Here is a 17,155-nt window from a genome sequence, read left to right as displayed (position 1 = left end):
TTGCTGTTAAATTTTGAATCGAAACCATATGTTTCTGGCCAGATCCAGAATTTTGTCAAAATTGAAAAAGTAGGAAGGCTATACCCTTCTCATTTTTGTCAAAATCGGCAAAAAACCTAATCTCTTGGAATTCGCTGAAAATCATGTCTAATACTCAAAGTTGAATGCTGATTTTAAAAAACTAAATCGTTTTCTTGTCAAATGATCCGTTTATGAAATACTTTTAATAATTGTACTGTATCGCGATAGCGCTAGAGCGTGCTAGCGCGCAACCTTTGATACCATTTTTTAAGGTTTATTTCACAAATTGTTGGTCCCACGAGAAAGCGAAGCTACTTTCCGATATTCTCGTAAAATTTTGAATCCAAACGACCTTTTTTATATACTACACTGAAGTTATTTTAAAAATACAAAATTGACAAAAAAATCGGGCTTATGTTTTCGGCCTTATTTTTAGGTTCAACAAAGGTAACAAAAACAATAGAATATTAACTTGGAATTTGATCAAAGCTAACCCACTGAACCAAATTTGATTGGCAGAGAAAAATATTTTGGTCTTTGTTTTTACGACTAGATTCCTGGGCAATTACGCTTTCGCTATTCATCAATGTAGACTCATTCGAATAAACATTGACAGAAGGTCACAATGTAATATAATAAATGTCAGCGTTAATGTAACTCCATTTAACGTCTTAGTTTCAACTTAATTCAGTTCTCATTCAAGTTGTTTTTCCTGTATGAATTAAACGCTTTCACGCAGATTGTGGAAAGAGATTACACAGTACAAATAAAGCTTACTGTGAATCAGAGCGTGGTGCTTGGATCGATATTTTGGTAGGTATCAGTAGGCGGAAGCCATTGAACAGCCGTATGAGCATGAAGAGGCTCCTGATGGATGGAGAGATCATGGACTATCTTCGGCGTCAGCGATTGATACACCCACGTGACACTTACGGCACGTCCGCCTTTCATAAGTCACATTGCCCGAAATCAACGTACTGTATGTTGAAGAATTTCAAGAGAAAAATCCATCCACGTGTTTTAAGAACATTCGCAAACGTCCACGTGACGACTGATTGAAGTCACGCTCCTGTTCAACATTTTTCACGTTTATTACTTAAAAATGTCTTTTCCTTCCTTAAAAAGCATAATTCCATTTGCGCCATAGACACAGACTGTATTGGTATACGTTTCTTGTTATTGCCTCCACTACATCGATCGCTGACACTGACGGTGGGAGGGGAGTGGGCGCAGAAACAAGGAAAAATCTAACACAATTCAGAATAGTTGAGGGGAAAGATCCGACATTAGAAACAAAAAAACTTGCTTTATTCCTTTTTTTCTTCTTTTTTTTTTACTGTTCTTACACTTTGTATTGAAGATGCTCGCTTCGGTCAATAGAAAATTGAATGGCTGAGTCCGAAACAGATCCAATGCAAAAGGAAGATGAAGAGACAGCAAATACTATTTCTTCAGAAGCCGTCCCTTCGTTTTGAACGAGACATTCTTCTATTGTTGAAGGAATATAGCTAGAATTTTATATTAATAATTACCATAAAAACTTAAAATTTTGAAAGCAAGAATAGCCCCAATTGCTGTATGTTACGGGTAATCAAACCATTGTGGAACATCTAAAATAGACAATAAGCAAAAAAGAAAATAATACACTTAAACCCCTAGTAATGCGCATCTTCTCTTCATTTGAAAAATACGAATTTGAGTTGAATATGAGAGAAATGTTCGATTGAAGGGAAGGAAGAATTTTATCTTTTTTTTTTTTTTTTTTACTCTTTCAAATGGGAAAATTGGCGCGTCGAAATCTTTTTGCCCAGTCGTTTGATACTTTTGGTAGTGTAGAGGAATGTCTGAACAAAACGATTTCGACTTTTTTTTTCTTGCTTAGTTGGTCCATTTCTCTACGAACTCTTCCCTTGTAAACGGTAATTCTTGGCTTTGAAATTTTCTGTTGTAACGTCTTAGTATTTGGTCCGGCATTTCATTTCAGAAAATTAGAAGAAAAGAAGGCGCGCGTGAGAGGGGGTTTCCAAACAAGACATAACAAACACGAGACAAGAAAAACCCATAAAGTTTAGCAAGAAAAGTTGTTTCTTTTTTAACAAAAAAAAAATTATAAAAGAAAAAAAAACATTATCTGGACTAACTGACGCTTTTGGTATTTTAGGAGAAAAATTTCTTAGACGGTGAAATGCAAGCGATGACTGGATCGCCTTAAAAAAAAAGAAAAGAAAAGAAAAGCGGATTTGGTGGGTCAGGAAGGACTTGAAATTAAAACGAAAAAAAAATGTAAGCCAAAAAGAACAAGTTTTGGTCAGTTTCTCTTCTGATTCTTGCTTGTGTTTTATGTTTTCTCACGCGTGATTATTACATCACCGAGGTGACGTCAAGCAAATCGGCCAAGAAATCAGCAGAGTCCCCGTACGCGTCGGAAGCGTCGCCATCCGACGAAGTAGACACGGCATCCGATATCGATGGATCTTCCGCATCAATTGAAGACGAGCAAACAGACGACGGCATAAGAAGATGGTTACCGTTGTTATTGCTGTTGCTAGCGTACATTTCCATGGCGCACGACATTTTGGGCAAAAGATCTGCAGCTGGTGCCGGCGATGGAGAACCCATAACGAAATGCGATTCGGTGTAGGGGACGCGATCCTTGAGGAAGAACCAAGTGTGTGGCTGGACCACAGGATAAACCTTGGGAACGGGAAAACCGTTGAAACATCCAGCAGCGGCCAAAGTGTAGGCGCCCATATCTTCAAAAATCAACCAATCGCCAACGTCCATCAGCGGCAAATGGGCGTTGGTGGCGACACGATCCAAACCGTCGCACGTGGGACCCCAGATGTTGCAGCAGAAATCAGGACCTGGACGGGGCTCCAGGAGCAATGGGGTCACCACAGCGTGATCGTAAAGCATGCAGTTAAAGCTGCCGTAAACACCGTCGTTGATGTAATAGAAATACGACGTGTTGGTCGGTGTTTGAGGCCCATCAGCATCTTCTTCGTCATTGGTCAGCTGACGACGACCGTGAATGCGAGTGGCCAATGTAAAGGCCGAGGCCACGTAGTATCTGCCAGGTTCGGCGATGATGTCCACACCGCAGCCCTCGGGAAAGTGACGATCCAAGGCCGAATTGACGATGGCAGCAATGGCGTTGATAGAAGAACCGCGATTGCCTGGATATCCGCCACCCAAGTCGAGCAAAGTCATGTTGATGCCATATTCGCGGGCAGCAAGATCGAAAATCTGACGACCAATGACGATGCAGCGATCAAAGACTTCAGGTTCATCGCAACCAGATCCAACGTGGAAGCTAACGCCGATCAAATCTACGCCCAATTTGGCGGCCAGAGCTACCAGACGAGGTGCATCCTTAGGCAACGCGCCGAACTTGATGCCCAGCGGACATTGAACGCGTTTTGCATCGCAACGAATGCGCAAAACCATTTTGGCCGTGGGATGATGTTCCTTGACCTTGTAGAGCTCGCTCTCATTGTCGAACGTCATGGCTCGAACATTGACGGACGAGGCATAGCGAATATGCGACACTTGCTTGGCTGGATTAGCAAAAATGATGCGGTCCGTCTCCACTCCCAAATCCAATACTTTGGCAATTTCACTCTACATAGGGAAGAGAAACAAACATACAAGATTCATTAGCAAACTCCAGTTATTAAATGAATACAAAGGATTTTTTCAATGCTTGTGTTTCATTTTTTTTTTTTTTAAGAACGTCGACGGATGACTGGAGCACGACGTCTTACCTCTCACTACGTGTCATTACGTGTGTGAAGAAGTTTTCGAGTGTGTTACAACCGCGACAATCACACAGGTGGTGGTAGACAGAATAAACGGCAAATGGATACCAGGACCCGCAAGTTTAGCAACGCAGTTGGAACACGCGGGCGGTGTGGATCGATTGGGGGAGGAAGGGGCATTACTGTTTTCCTGCAAGTCTTGGCGACTGTAGTCGTTGATCGTCGTCATCAGGACCTCCGATTTGGCCCAGCCAGTAATGCCCTCATCAGCGAGAACATCCCCGGTCATTTTGGAGGATAGGTGTTGGTCCCCCTAACCTCCAATCTATCCCCGGCAAGAGGATGGTGTTACGTCAGAATCCGGCGCTCCGGTAAGACCAGATCAGGTCGCCTATTGTACTATATTCTTAACTCGGGCTCTATTTTTTTGGGGGTGGGGGATCTCGTTTTTGTTTCCACGCAAGACAACCAAAAGCAACACGTTACTACCTTGGAGGCGCAGTCAAATGAGGCTCCCAGCGAAGATAGAGTCTCCAACACGGTCCGGTTATCGTTGCATTTGACAGCTGTTAAAAGTGTAGATATTAAAAAGAATTTAGTATTGGGGAAATGACCATTGCGAAAATGAAATGATTACCGTAAAAGGGAGCAACACGTGGCATTTTGAGCTTCCACTCCTTGTGCTTGCGGATGATATCGCCAACATCCAAGACGTAGAAAGCTTCTTCTTGGACGCCAGAGTGCGCTACGTCACGAATGACGTCCCAGTTCTCTTTGCCCGGCTCCAGGACGTGAATTTTAGGAGCACCATCGGCCAGTTGGCAGTCGGCCGATGCGTCAACCATTGACAACATTTCAGGTTTCATTTTCTCTTTTTTTGTGGTTGCAAGTTTTCTTTGTTGAATGTTTGTGATGAACGAGATGTTGTGTAGTCTGGGCAGAGAAAACTCGACTAATTTTCTCCGCTCCTTTTTTCTTTAAACAAGATAATATAAAAAACCAAAGAGGCCGAGATCGAATCGACTGTTCCGAATGAAAATCTTTTCAGGATATGCCGTAGTATTCCGCGCAATCTGCAATAAAAATTTTTATCGTTAATAAAAAAATAAATAACCCGTACACATTAAGTGGCAAAAAAATAAAAGAAATACGTACTGTAGTCTTGAGAATTGGGCAACTATAATCAGTTAGTGCCCTAAGGTGGATATCAGGTTTCTGAAGTGTCCGGACCGGGCCAAGGAGGTTCACGATTCAATGCTATGTGCCAGCTAGTTCGGGTCCAGTATGAAACCCTAACACGCCCCGAGTTGCAACCCTAGATTTCAATTGAAAACATTGCAATGTTAGTTATCTGGGCGTTCTCAATTTTATAATGACAGACATGCAAATTCAATAAGGCTGCGTAGGGGGAAAAAAAACTATGTTCGTCTGCACATCAATCAAAACAACTGCTAGAACTTTGGCCGGGTTAACTGTTCTAGTAGCTCCCATCTAAATCTGGACGTGTCTTTTTACAGAAAAACAGTTGGCATGTGAAGAATAAGAAAAAAAAAACCGCTGGGAGACGTGGAAGATAAAAGAAAAAGATTTGGCATCGTTTCAAAGTTCAATGTTCAATGTGAGAAGCTTCGTTTCGAAACCCACGTTCACTTGTGATCAGCTTCAGCTGGTAACGAACGCATTTTGACTCACGAGATTAAAATAAAATTAAAAATTTCGATATCATATTTCAAAAGCTGATTTTTTTTTTCGTCTGAGAAACCAACACTGCAAAGCGAAGCGAATATTGTTTTCTCGACTTAACTGAAAAAAGATACAGGCACATAGACTGGTTTGAGCCAGTTCGAGCCAGTTTGGTTACTGGCCCGCCATACTGAATTTGCTATGGCGGAATGACTTGACGCCTACTTCTAACATTGCTACAAGCAGATTCTCAAGAGATGGAGAAAACATTTTTGGAAATCAACATCAACGATATGAACTTAAAAACTAAATACAAAATTAATAACGTTAAACTGTTTTTCAAGTTATTTACCTTGTTAGGTGCGCACCCGTTGGGCTTAACTCTTTGCGGCGGAATTCTCAAAACGTTGAATTGGACAAAATCTCAAAAGGAGAATTAACCCCCAGTTTGGAGACAGTTCGACGGGTTGGCGACGGAAAGAACTTGGGTGTGATCGTGCTGACGCTGTTACCAATGGCCGACTAAAAGAAACACTGAAATGAGTTTTTTGGCAAAGGAGAGACTTGCGCGCGACTATGCGTAGCAACCGGAATCCAACCAAAGACTGACTGTGGAGCGCAAGCGCGCGCCCACTTGCCTTTTTATATCTTGACCCCTTCCTTCTGCTTGGGGCTGCAAGCGGTGGGTGGTTTAGGGAGGCGACGAGGATGGTTTCTATTTCACCACCTTCTCTTATACAACGACGGGACATCTGGCGGTGAATTCGAATGCACGTGTGACTGGCATGACAATATGAACGACGCGACAGTTTTAAAATAAACTGTTTTCCGTTTTAAACTGTTAACTAGGATTAAAATAGATGACGTAAATAAAGAATTGAATCACGAATCAAACCCGGAATGGGAAATTTCGATTGGCAACAACGTTGAAATGATTGATTATTTTCATCAAGTGCACCACTAGCTGTGGGCTGTTATTATTTGGCTGATTGAGGGAAAAACCGAGGGTCATTTCATTCAGAACAATCATCTCGGCTGTGTAATTTTCCAACGTTGTTGTGCGTCTGAAGTAAGAAACAATTTCAGTCGATGACGAAATTCGAAATGTCGACATATAATCAGAAGGACGCAGAGCAAATTTCAGAACATGGTAGCAGACGCCTTTTGATTACCCAGGACATTGAGAACAACAAAGCGGAAATGACGCAAACTGATTACTGCTGACAACAATGTCTCACTTTTTTTTCTTTGCCTTTTATTTTATTTTTTTATTTTTTTTTTTTACATAAAGAAATGTACCCGTCAGAAAATCCTTTCAATGGAATGTATCAATCTGCGGCAGTATCGAATTGCGGAGCGGTGCGCACGCACCTTTAATGCGTCACGTGATCCGCTTATTGGGTGAAAAGGTGGCACGTAACGTTCAAAATCCAACGCTGCCATAAATTGAAACAAAAGTTAATATCATCAGGAGGGCAATAGTCATTTAAGTTTTGATTCAAGTTACATAGCATCAAAAAGTATTCGATTTCAGGCTCGGTGGGTAGTCGGCTGGGGGTGTTCAGTTGTCCAGTCAATTCGAGTTTGATTTGGTTGGAACTGGTTTGTACTGGGTCGGCGCGGATTTTCGGTTCCAGCTGAGTGAGTATACTGTGGTCCGGGTAAAACCACCTCCAACAACAACAAAGACAACAACACACAAGAGGAGAACCAAAACAAGAGGCAGCAGCAGCAGCAACTTCTTCAGCAAACAGCTGATTGGTGTAGAAAAAGAAGGGAAGAAATCTAGACGGCCATCCATCCCTCCGGCATTCTGCCTCTCTTCGGCTTCTTTTTTAGTCCAAAGGTCAAATCGCTCCCCTACTACAATTCTTTTCATCCCTCCATTTTTTCTTACTTGACTTGTCTTTTTTCTTCATCTCCCCTTTTAAAGCAACACCCTCCGGAATCCATCCATCCGGAGACTACCATCGTTTATACTAAGCCCTGTCCCTTTGGAAAGTCTTAAAAGACTTGGAAGAAATTAATAGAGGGGGAGAGAGAGTGGAACAACAATAAACGTACAGACGTCCGCTTAAAACGTATTCCCCCTACCTGGAACTTTAGTGTTTTTACTGAAATTAACTTTTGAATAATAGCACTCTGCTCTCTTTGGGATTGATTCATTCAAATCTTCTGTCCAATATATCAAGGGGAGGATGAAAAAAAAAAGGCCACCGACCGTAAGCTTTCTTTTTCTTTTCCTTTTTGAGAGAAATTCAAGTCTCCTCCGGGTCCGACGGCCCAATTTCATCCGTTTCTCACTCGTCTGTTCTCACTGGAATTTTCTTTGTTTCTATTCCGGTATAGATACAATTCCGGTTTTATCCAGTAGGGTTGGCTTTTTTTATTTTAATGTCCAAACAAAATTCTAAGATTCCATGCTATTTTCTAATTAACCCACAATCCGTCGATGTTATTATGATTGATTTTTATCCGCCTTTAAGTAGTTGGCGTACCTCTTCTATCGTCTATGGTAGACGTTTCCATTTTCAAGACATCGTGATCAGACTGGCCTTGATTTCCATACGGAATCGATAAATATCATTCAGTTATGTCAGTCAGAAAACGGTGATCACGAGACTTGGCGGTGATCCTTCCAGCTCCGTCTTTTCTTGAATTTTGAAATTCGAGTCAAGGTGACGGCGACCTCGAAGAGAATACAAAAGGAAACTTGCGGCTCCATACACAAGGCAACAACCGCCTCTTTCAAACATTTCCCTTCGAGATTCGTTTCTTATTTCGGATTCAATTCAATATGCTGATATTTCAATACTTTTTGATGTAATACGCCCAAAAATTCCAAGTATGACCCATGGTCATTTTTTGCTTGAATTTAAAAAAGCGAGACTTGTCGATTTAATTGCATAATGGACGCAATACAAAAAAATGGCCGCCAACTTCTTTCGGTCACGTCTCGTTTGTCGGTTCACCGACCCCCCCCCTCAATCCTGCCATAAAAGATAAAAAAAATTGTCCAAACATTTTTTTTCTTTTATAATATCACATCTCGCCTGTTTACGTTTAAGAACTTTGTTTGCCAACAGCCACAGATAATCGAATTTCAGTGGGACTGTGTAATGAAATACAGTAAGTTGGGTAACGATCCTAGTTGCCCCATGCTTTTTCTTGCCTAGCTATGGAAATCGAAGTTGCGAGTTCTCTACCCCCATCAGAAGTAACTTCTTTTGATAACTATTATCACAAGAGTGCGGTCGCTGACCCAATAAAGTTTACCTTAAAGGAAATTGTATTTTGATAGGCAAACAGTGCAAGTCTCTCTTGAGATTGAACAACCTTTTTAAAATTTCAAAGCACTCTAAACTCTGTTTGGGATCTACGTAATCATTAAATTATCTACTGACGAAGAAGTCGAATTGCGATGACCGGAATTAAAAATAATTTGTAGTACAAGGTTAAATGCGCAGCATAGCTCTCTTGTTATCAGCCAACTAAAACGACCCTCATCACACTGTAGATAATTTAACGACCCTGACATTCAAACCGTAGACGAACGAGAAAAAAAAAAGAACAAAAAACGAGGATAAAATACGGCATATCAGTAATCCATTATCAGGGACGAATGGGCATGCGACACGTTGAATAATTTTTTCTTGGCAAGAGCTCACGTCGGCAGTTGTTGCCCACCGAAGTACACGTCCATGTTAAAAAGAACAATGGGCAAGGCACGCAAAAGTCTAGTTACATCCTTCAGTCCATATGCACAGGGCTGTCTGGCTAACAGAAGCTACTACCTATCCGTATACAGGACATAAATGGGTGAAGGTCGACAGAATTGAAACGTCCGGCGACAGTAATAGCTTGGAAATGTTGCAAACGACTGTCGGGAAAAGAAAAAAAACGAGGTCTCGCTTCCAACCCATGTCAATATTTACCTTCCTTTTTCTCGCCGTCACTAGTGACAACCACGTTACTTAAGTCTATTTTTGACGCGGCCAACCAAATAGCAAGTAGATGTTCTCTTTTGCGTATTGATTCAGACCTAACAGGCTGGATCGATTAAAGCCGAAACAGGACAAAAGAAAATATAAAAAAAAGCGCCTCTAACGGTCATTATTCCTTCTTTAATAGACCAAATCACCCACCGACCCGACACCTACGTGCAACATCATTAAAAAAAAAAAACGGCCCAATACCTAGTCGACTTCATGTGGAATGAATGCAAACCTACGCAAAGAAATACAAGTTTATAACAATGGTTACACCTTATACTGGATATCTTTAAAGTGCTGACGTCGTGAAATATAAGCGTTACCTGAAAACGAATCGGAACGGAAGCAGCCGGGAAATAAATAAGGCTGACCGTCTACCATCACACCCGACGAGACGACTGGCGGCAATTGAAACCGATTGTAACAAGAAAAATAAGTTCTAAGAAATACAATCACGCGTGCCCTGAAAAAAAAAAAAAGAAATCGAATCCCGTCGTCTGCCGGATATTATTAGTATGAACCTAAAAACATTTTCGCACAAAATATCTTTTTAAATGATTATTCGTTTGTTCTGTTTCATTCTTATTATTCGAATCAATTTCAGTTCGAGAAAACTAATCGATAGACAAGAAGTAAAAAAAAAATCAAGGGAAAAGCCAAAACTAATTTTAAACGTGCCGTAAACATGAAAAGAAAATAATGGCGGGAGTAAATAGTAACAGAGATAGTAGGCAAGAGCGAAACGGCCACAAAACAACAATTTAAAGATTTTTTTTTTGTTTGTTTGTTGGAGGGGGAAATCGCACGAGTTCATCCATTCGTATCAGGTATCACTGTTATATATACTTAAAAAAAAAAGAACCACGACATATCGTGTGTGTGATAGAATCATTCTCTTCTTTGACAAAAGTAAGAAGGAATGTCTTATATTTGAGGAGGGGCAAAAATCGATTGATTGAACTTTTAGCATCATGATGACAATCATGGGAACTCAATAATTTTGTTTTCTGGTTTGTTTTTCTCTTTTCGCAACATATTTATGTGGGACCAAGTAAATGTAGGGTACTTCTGCTGGATATCTGCGAACGTGCGGGGAAAAAAAATAAAAATAAAAATCCCCTTCCCATTATACCTAACCAAAGATTTTGTTTTGTTAGCTTTTTCTTTTGTTTTGCGTTAGAAAAAGGAAAGACGAGAAGAAGAAGAAAAAAAAATATTTAATATTTAAAAATGAACTACTACGCCGACGACAACCACGATCGGAAACTAATTGGACAGCTATAACGACGAGTGGAAAATCCTATCGGACTCTGGAGAGATAGAGCGCAAAAGAGAGAAAAGAAAATTGAAAACAAACCCTGGGGGTGGAGACCTTTGGTTATTTTTTCTCTTTCCTCGCTGGTCTTGGATTGAGGAAAATGAAACCTTTTACTGCCATAGATTGTTGGACAACGTTGTGGTGGTTGGCTGCTGTTGTGGTGGAGGGGCCGATTGCATTCCGTGGAACATGTTATACGGACTGCTTCCGTTGCTGGTCATCGCAGGACTCATGGACATATTGCCCATCATCACACCTAAATCCATTTGGCAGGTGAATTACTATGGCGACGTACGAACGAGTGAGCATTTTTGGACTAACCAGGTACTAGATTTGAAGCATTGGCAGTAGGCATCATTGGATTTTGCACGGCTGGGCCGAAATTCAATCCATTCAATTGCTGAGAGAGCTGGCCCATTTGAGGTGTTCCTACTACCGTTTGGGGTGTTGCACCGTTCGTTGAAAACATTGGACTAGAAAACATGTTGCCATGTTGCTGTTGTTGCATTAGAGGATTAAAGTTGCCGGCCATCATAGCCGTTTGATTCATTGAGGGAGAAGACGCAAATGCCGCTTGATTCATTGAGGGAGCAGCAATAAATGCCATTTGGGGAGCAGCATAAAGTCCTATGCATGAAGGAGGAAACGATAATATCTAATTGGTTGTCACATTTACGAATGACGTATTACCTTGACTGGCAAACATGTTTTGCATGGGTGGGACAGCAGCAGACGCATTTGTACCACTTTGGTTATACAATGCCATAATTGAATTTTTGTCCAATGTCCGTTTTTCCGTTGTACTGGGTGTTTTTTGGTTGAAGAAACTATCTTCGTCGGCATTTTTCGATGCTCCTGCCATTACGTTGTTCGTGCTATTATTGGTCGCGATTGGTACTGTCGTCGTTAAGAGACCACCAAATAAATCACTACCAGACGAGCTATTGATTGCCGTATCTGAACGTAATTAAATTAGATTTTTTTTACAGTTCTATATAAAATATAACGAATCAATATACCTAATCCTAAAAGGTCTTGAGCTGCCGAGCTAGTTTTAGTCGATGCAGGTAGGGATGGCACTTCAACTGGAGCCGGTAAGCTAACTTCCTTCACGGCTAGTGAAGAAGCTGAGCTACTTGTCGACGCGCTTTCTGTATTGCGCGGAGTGCGCAAAGACGCCTGAGTGCTGGGAAAATCAAGAGTAGTAGCTGGACTTCCATTGGTTTTGCGTTTGGCTTCCTTCTTCCGTTTCATTTCCATCTCAATCTCGGCATCCCACGACACCTTCACCGGTGGTGGGCAAACCCACTCCCTTAAACAAAGATGTGCTTATAATATAAATACAAAATCACAAAGTGAAAAATCAGTTGTGACTACTTTGCTATATGTTTTTTAGTTTCATATTTGGCCCGAATGAAACTTTCCAGCGTTGAATCTGTTTGAGGCCTTCGAAAATTATCAGGAAGATTTGCTTCATAAACAGCCCTTGCTCTGCTGTTGCCCATTTGCTGTAGGGACTGTGAAGAAAATGCAAAAAAAAATTTGAACTCTTCTATGTAATGCAATTTTGGGATCATTTAAAATGAAGAATCACACTCAAGTTACTTGTACTTACAACCACTTGTTCAGGTGTCCAAGAATCTAAATTGACTGATTTCACTGAAAAAAGTAAAAAAATAGATATTTTGTTTTCATTAACTAATCTTAAAGTATTTAAATGTACATACCTCTTGATATGTGGACCCCCAAGTTTCGGTGGATTCCTGCGCAACGGATGCATAGGAAAATTCCAAGATTCCATGAAGCCCATCTTGGTCCTAAACAGAAAGACACAATTTTATAAATAAGTGAAATCATTAAAGTGCTTCACAAAAAGAGAACCTTTGGCATCACAGTCGACACAGTATTTGTTGTCCTCGTCACGTAACATCGATGCTAAAATTGTTTGACATTTCTCTTGGATAAGTTTCTGTTTTTCTTTTTCGGATCTTGAGACAGGACTCGACATGACTACGTTTCTGTTTTAAACACAAGGTTTTCTTTTCTCAATCCACTACTTCAGTGCAGTAAGTGTGAATTAATATAGAAAAGGGGGCCGATCAGACGAGAATAAGACTTTAATCAAAACGTCAGACGATAGAGGAATGGGGATTGAATTAATGCGGTGCAGGTGGCGTCGGCTCTTGCACTTGCACTTGTGAGTTGTGACTTGCGAGTCGAGTAACGAGTATACGGATAACCAAACTACCACTCTCTTACACTAGGTGTCGACTTCCAAAAAACGCGCCAAAAACAAACTTTTGTTCTTTTTCATTTACATTTTTACCTAACGTTATGTCGTAGTTAACCCTCGTTCACGTTTTAACTGGATACAGCGGCCGATATTTTACTAGAAATCCACAAGGAAAAGTTTTTGCCACAATGACCACCTGTAATAACTGTACATAATTCAATTGTAATTTTTCTTATAAATAAGTATCACTTGTGTTTCTTGGAAATGATTTTACAGCAATGTGACATCTTAATTTGGAAAAAAATATTATAATTGGAAGTAACTCATTTTAAATAACTATTGCAAGTTACTTTAGAACAAGGAAGATGTGACGGACAATTGGTCCCTGCCTAGCTGCTCAAACAAATATTTCCACTGAAAACTAGATAGAAGGTAGTAGTAATGCCCGCCAGAAGATGAAACATTTTATTAATGAAGAAACGTTATACAACGATAAAGCATAACAGCAATTGAGAGATGACAAGGTATGCGAGGCAGACAACATATTAAGCCAAGCTCAGGTTTGCTGCCTGAAGGTACTGTTGAATATAATTTTGTGCCTGCGGTGGCAGGGCGGCGCTTAGCATAGATCCAACTCTTCCCGGATGCTGCGTTGATAATCGATGCAAAGATTGGATGAAATAGGCACGCGGATCGGCTACTTCAGCGACCGGATCACGCTCCTTCTTGCCTACAAACACCAACTGAGAAAAAGCTGACTGGTAGCCGGGTGTGTCCACGATTTCAACAAAGTGTTCATCTTCCGGCACCGATTCGTCCTCGGGCAACTCGAATAAGCCAATGAGTGAACCCAACACGTGGCCCCAAAAACTACTGTAAGCTCCTAAAAATGATACGCACATACAATTAGATAAGCAAATGAACGCTATTTACGGAAGAAAAAAACAAAACAGGTAACAAAATACCAGTAAAGCATTCCGGAGTGTCGCAAAGAAGACGGGTGAGTCCAACAGCGCAAATTTTTCGTTCCAAAGTGCCCGAAACCCGTTGCACTTCGGGTACAACGAGACGTTCGAGTACCATGGCAAAGAGTTTCGGTTGAACAGCGTCAATGATGGCGATCAGCTCAGATGTACCATAGCGTATGGCAAAAGAGGAGAAGAAGACAAGGACTGATTTGACGTATTTTGTGGTTTTTGAGGATGAAAGTCGCTGGAACAGTAGAACAAACAATTTGTTCAAGAAAGGCGTCAATGCCTCTTTGGGTAAATATTCAATCATGCTTTGTAGCAAGTAAAAACCTTCGTGATCATTGGATTTACTGGCTACCAGCTTTTGGAAGATACCCAACAACGCTTCCATCTTTTGCGATGCAACCACTTGGCGACTTCCAATTTGGATAAATGCCTGAAGAAGACGTACTAGTGGATGGATATTGGCAGGCCGTTCCCACAGAACGGGGACCAGCAGATGAGGAAACAGAGCCATGTAAGATTCAGGCACATCGGATTGCCCACCACGCAACTCTAGCATGAGGGACAAAATTTGGAAAACATACGGAACGAATTCTTGCACGTCTTGCAATAATATCTCCTGAAACGACGGAAAGAATCCTTCTTCAAAGGAAGCCACAGCAGATCTATCAGCTTTGCAACCGATGCGAACCGACAACGAAAGAGTTTCAAACAGGTAGTGGTTGAAATGGGGTTTCGATGGGTTCCGGGAGACCAACATCAGTTTGTGATTGAGGCCAACTAACGTCTGGCCGAGATAAGGTAAAACAGCCTCTTGGAGAGATGAGAAGGTCCGCATGATGGCCTTCATAATGTATTCGTTCTCTTCCGATCCTGGTAGAGTCATGGCGTAAAATAAATTTACCAACAATGCCTGCTCCATTCCGGATAAATCCGCAGCTTTTATCAGAGCCGAGCCGTCTGGCCCTTTGAGAATTAGCAATTTGTCGATGGCATTGGCTGCGTAAGAATGAACCACGAGGCTTGGTGATCGCAGTAGGTCCACCAAGGGCTTCAGCGAGACGAGGATGGCCTCGCGCGGCAAATGGTTACGAAAAGTCATCAAGTACTTTATAGCGTCCGCTTTCAAGACCATAAGCCGATCTACATTTGGCTGCTGCAATTCTGGCACGATTTGTGTGCGGTAAAAATCTACTAGATCCACCAACTGGTTGGTCTGTGTCGTGCCATGTCGCGCCGTTTGACCTTTAGAGGCCAGTGCAATAATGAGGTAAATAGCCGAATCCTTGGATCTCCAGTTCTTTTCTGGGCTTTGGCTGTAGGACTCCAGCATGACGGCAACATATCGACCAAAAATTTCCGTCATTTGTACCTCAAAGGATTTGGAAAGGGCTCTGACTAGATCACAAGCTGCACGTCGACGTGTATCAACATCAGAACCTTCAATGTCGCGCCGAATATACTCTTCCGGGTTGTCTTCAAAAAGTTCTTCGTCAGACGGACGGAAATCCATGTTGGGTAATATAACTTTCTCGCAAATCGAACTCAGAATGCTGGGGTCGGCAAACAAGTCCTTGTAATGCGGTCTCTCAGCAACCGAACTCAAGAAACCTATTGCATTGCTGACGAGTGAGTCATACTTGACCTGGATAGCGCAATGAAATTGGATTTTAGGTAACTCAAGTATTAATTACAAGGAGCATGATAATTACCTCCTTTCCTGTGGTGACTAGCAGGTTCCAGACTGCTGTGACAAACTGGGGTAAATAGGGTCGAAATTCTTCATCGTATTTTGAGGCGTAGAGACTGATATTGTCACAGATTTGTGACTTCAATTGCTCACCCAGTCCAGCTTCTTCGTCACTATCACTTTTCAGTAGAGGATTGTCAGCTGTAAGCAGGGCGAGAAAGTTTTCCATCCACGATTTCATATGGTCTTCAAAATGCTCTGGGAGGTCTTGAAAATTCAGTGAATAGAAAATTTTGCAAATGATGGTTAACGAGTTATAGATGACTTTGACAGCCGCTGGATTGGTAGCATGCTGGGCAGCCAAACCCATCATCGTGATGAACAGGTCCGTCAATGGTTTGGCAAAGTTGTCCAACACTAGCTTAATCTCAGTCCACAATTCTTGGGACTTGAATTCGTATCTGTAACGCTTGAAAATTGAGTGAGCGGTGTGCAAAACTCCGTTAATAATGTGGAAATCGCCTGTGCCAAACTTGTCGACCATTTCTTGGATTAAATTAGGCCATTTTGCGGGGAAATCTTCACGACCAATAATTGAGACGGCATCACTTAACTGACGCTGGATCGATTCAGGTGCCTTTAACATTAAGTTAATGATAAATTGTTTTACTGTCTCTCGATCTGAATGGTGAATTTTGTCCACTGCATCTTCTTCAACTTTCCAATTACGTTTGATATAATTTTTGAAAGTGACAGCTCCTGCTGTTCTCAATGTCATGTCAACACCATCCTTATCCACCAAATTTAACAGCAGTAGAGGATAATTTTGTTTGCATTCAATGCTTTCAAGGCACTTTTCAGCTGGTAAAGAACAGTCATTTTAGCAACATTACATGTTGATGTATAGCTATGCTATAACATGATATTACCCGACTTTCTTGTAGCTCCATCAGGTGAAAGAGTCTTTTGTAGATGACCCAACAATTCACTCAAATTTGCATCATTAATCTCCATTCCTGTAAATCAAGAAACGAGTCAGCCAACTATTTAGCTGTTGTCTTTGCCTACATGCTTCAGTATTACAAAAGTTGTTTCATGAGAAATTCTTTAGAAATAAAAAACAATCACAGATTTGGGAAGTGCTGAATGTTGTAAACTAGTGCTAGTATTATTATTTGTTTCTTTTCTTTAAAGAGTTTCAACATTATGGAACATGCTTGCCGAAAAAAGGCCGTCAGTTATTCTAAATACATACTTTCAAATCACCTGGCAACGGGTTTGCATATGCATTCACGTCAGGAAATACCTTCTTTTAAAATGATTTGTATGGTAATCCTACACTTAATAATTTAATGACTTACCGGAATACGACAATGATAGAACGGTTGAAGATGACCTCTCTAAGTTTAAAAATCGTCTGAGTGGAGTCTACCGGTGGAAAAAGAAGGAACTTCACGACATTTGTTGTTAACCGAATTTCCTAGAT

At 41.1% G+C, this 17,155-nt stretch overlaps 3 protein-coding genes and 1 long non-coding RNA gene across 6 annotated transcripts; 1 reads left to right on the top strand and 3 right to left on the bottom strand.

Annotated features, from left to right (window-relative positions):
* Positions 1 to 1,156: 1,156 nt before the first annotated feature.
* LOC116919235 (ornithine decarboxylase) lies at positions 1,157 to 6,088 on the bottom strand. Its single transcript, XM_045171045.1, has 5 exons — positions 5,815 to 6,088; positions 4,935 to 5,094; positions 4,417 to 4,852; positions 4,269 to 4,345; positions 1,157 to 3,642 (listed from the first exon to the last, which is right to left on the bottom strand). Exons 3-5 carry the CDS (start codon positions 4,643 to 4,645, stop codon positions 2,383 to 2,385), a joined length of 1,566 nt encoding a protein of 521 aa, XP_045026980.1. The 5' UTR covers positions 4,646 to 4,852; positions 4,935 to 5,094; positions 5,815 to 6,088; the 3' UTR covers positions 1,157 to 2,382.
* Positions 6,089 to 6,806: 718 nt separating this feature from the next.
* LOC123470600 lies at positions 6,807 to 11,614 on the top strand. Its single transcript, XR_006644374.1, has 2 exons — positions 6,807 to 7,684; positions 7,952 to 11,614. It is a non-coding gene; the product is annotated as an uncharacterized LOC123470600 (long non-coding RNA).
* A 531-nt stretch (positions 11,615 to 12,145) lies between these two features.
* On the bottom strand, positions 12,146 to 12,992 carry LOC116919224 (stromal membrane-associated protein 1). Its single transcript, XM_045171048.1, has 4 exons — positions 12,654 to 12,992; positions 12,500 to 12,589; positions 12,388 to 12,431; positions 12,146 to 12,289 (listed from the first exon to the last, which is right to left on the bottom strand). Exons 1-4 carry the CDS (start codon positions 12,778 to 12,780, stop codon positions 12,146 to 12,148), a joined length of 405 nt encoding a protein of 134 aa, XP_045026983.1. The 5' UTR covers positions 12,781 to 12,992.
* A 462-nt stretch (positions 12,993 to 13,454) lies between these two features.
* LOC116919219 (exportin-2) lies at positions 13,455 to 17,129 on the bottom strand. 3 transcript variants are annotated; one of them, XM_032925157.2, is made up of 5 exons: positions 17,031 to 17,129; positions 16,599 to 16,685; positions 15,692 to 16,530; positions 13,971 to 15,624; positions 13,455 to 13,888 (listed from the first exon to the last, which is right to left on the bottom strand). In XM_032925157.2, the coding sequence occupies exons 2-5, from the start codon at positions 16,681 to 16,683 to the stop codon at positions 13,551 to 13,553; spliced, it is 2,916 nt and encodes a 971-aa protein (XP_032781048.2). In that variant the 5' UTR covers positions 16,684 to 16,685; positions 17,031 to 17,129; the 3' UTR covers positions 13,455 to 13,550. The 3 variants fall into 3 exon arrangements, with proteins under 3 accessions (XP_032781048.2, XP_032781050.2, XP_032781049.2); XM_032925159.2 differs by lacking the exon at positions 17,031 to 17,129 and adding an exon at positions 16,936 to 17,022; XM_032925158.2 differs by lacking the exon at positions 17,031 to 17,129 and adding an exon at positions 16,925 to 16,987.
* Positions 17,130 to 17,155: the final 26 nt, after the last annotated feature.

Source organism: Daphnia magna, linkage group LG3 (assembly GCF_020631705.1).
Source record: "Daphnia magna isolate NIES linkage group LG3, ASM2063170v1.1, whole genome shotgun sequence".
Taxonomy (NCBI): Eukaryota; Metazoa; Arthropoda; class Branchiopoda; order Diplostraca; family Daphniidae; genus Daphnia; species Daphnia magna.
The sequence above is the reverse complement of the archived record's forward strand: the minus strand, read 5'-3'. Positions and strand labels throughout refer to the sequence as shown.

What these genes read in the sequence shown, in the direction of transcription:
- LOC116919219 (XM_032925157.2), bottom strand. Translation starts at nt 16,683, where the DNA reads ATGGAGATTAATGATGCAAATTTGAGTGAATTGTTGGGTCATCTACAA. An exon ending in TAGTCACCACAGGAAAGGAG is followed by an intron (nt 15,625 to 15,691) that starts GTAATTATCATG and finishes TGCGCTATCCAG; the next exon opens with GTCAAGTATGACTCACTCGT. An exon ending in CACTCCGGAATGCTTTACTG is followed by an intron (nt 13,889 to 13,970) that starts GTATTTTGTTAC and finishes TATCATTTTTAG; the next exon opens with GAGCTTACAGTAGTTTTTGG.
- LOC116919235 (XM_045171045.1), bottom strand. Translation starts at nt 4,645, where the DNA reads ATGAAACCTGAAATGTTGTCAATGGTTGACGCATCGGCCGACTGCCAA. An exon ending in ACGTGTTGCTCCCTTTTACG is followed by an intron (nt 4,346 to 4,416) that starts GTAATCATTTCA and finishes CACTTTTAACAG; the next exon opens with CTGTCAAATGCAACGATAAC. An exon ending in CATTTGACTGCGCCTCCAAG is followed by an intron (nt 3,643 to 4,268) that starts GTAGTAACGTGT and finishes TTCCCTATGTAG; the next exon opens with AGTGAAATTGCCAAAGTATT.
- LOC116919224 (XM_045171048.1), bottom strand. Translation starts at nt 12,780, where the DNA reads ATGTCGAGTCCTGTCTCAAGATCCGAAAAAGAAAAACAGAAACTTATC. An exon ending in GGGGGTCCACATATCAAGAG is followed by an intron (nt 12,432 to 12,499) that starts GTATGTACATTT and finishes TACTTTTTTCAG; the next exon opens with TGAAATCAGTCAATTTAGAT. An exon ending in GGACACCTGAACAAGTGGTT is followed by an intron (nt 12,290 to 12,387) that starts GTAAGTACAAGT and finishes TTTTCTTCACAG; the next exon opens with TCCCTACAGCAAATGGGCAA.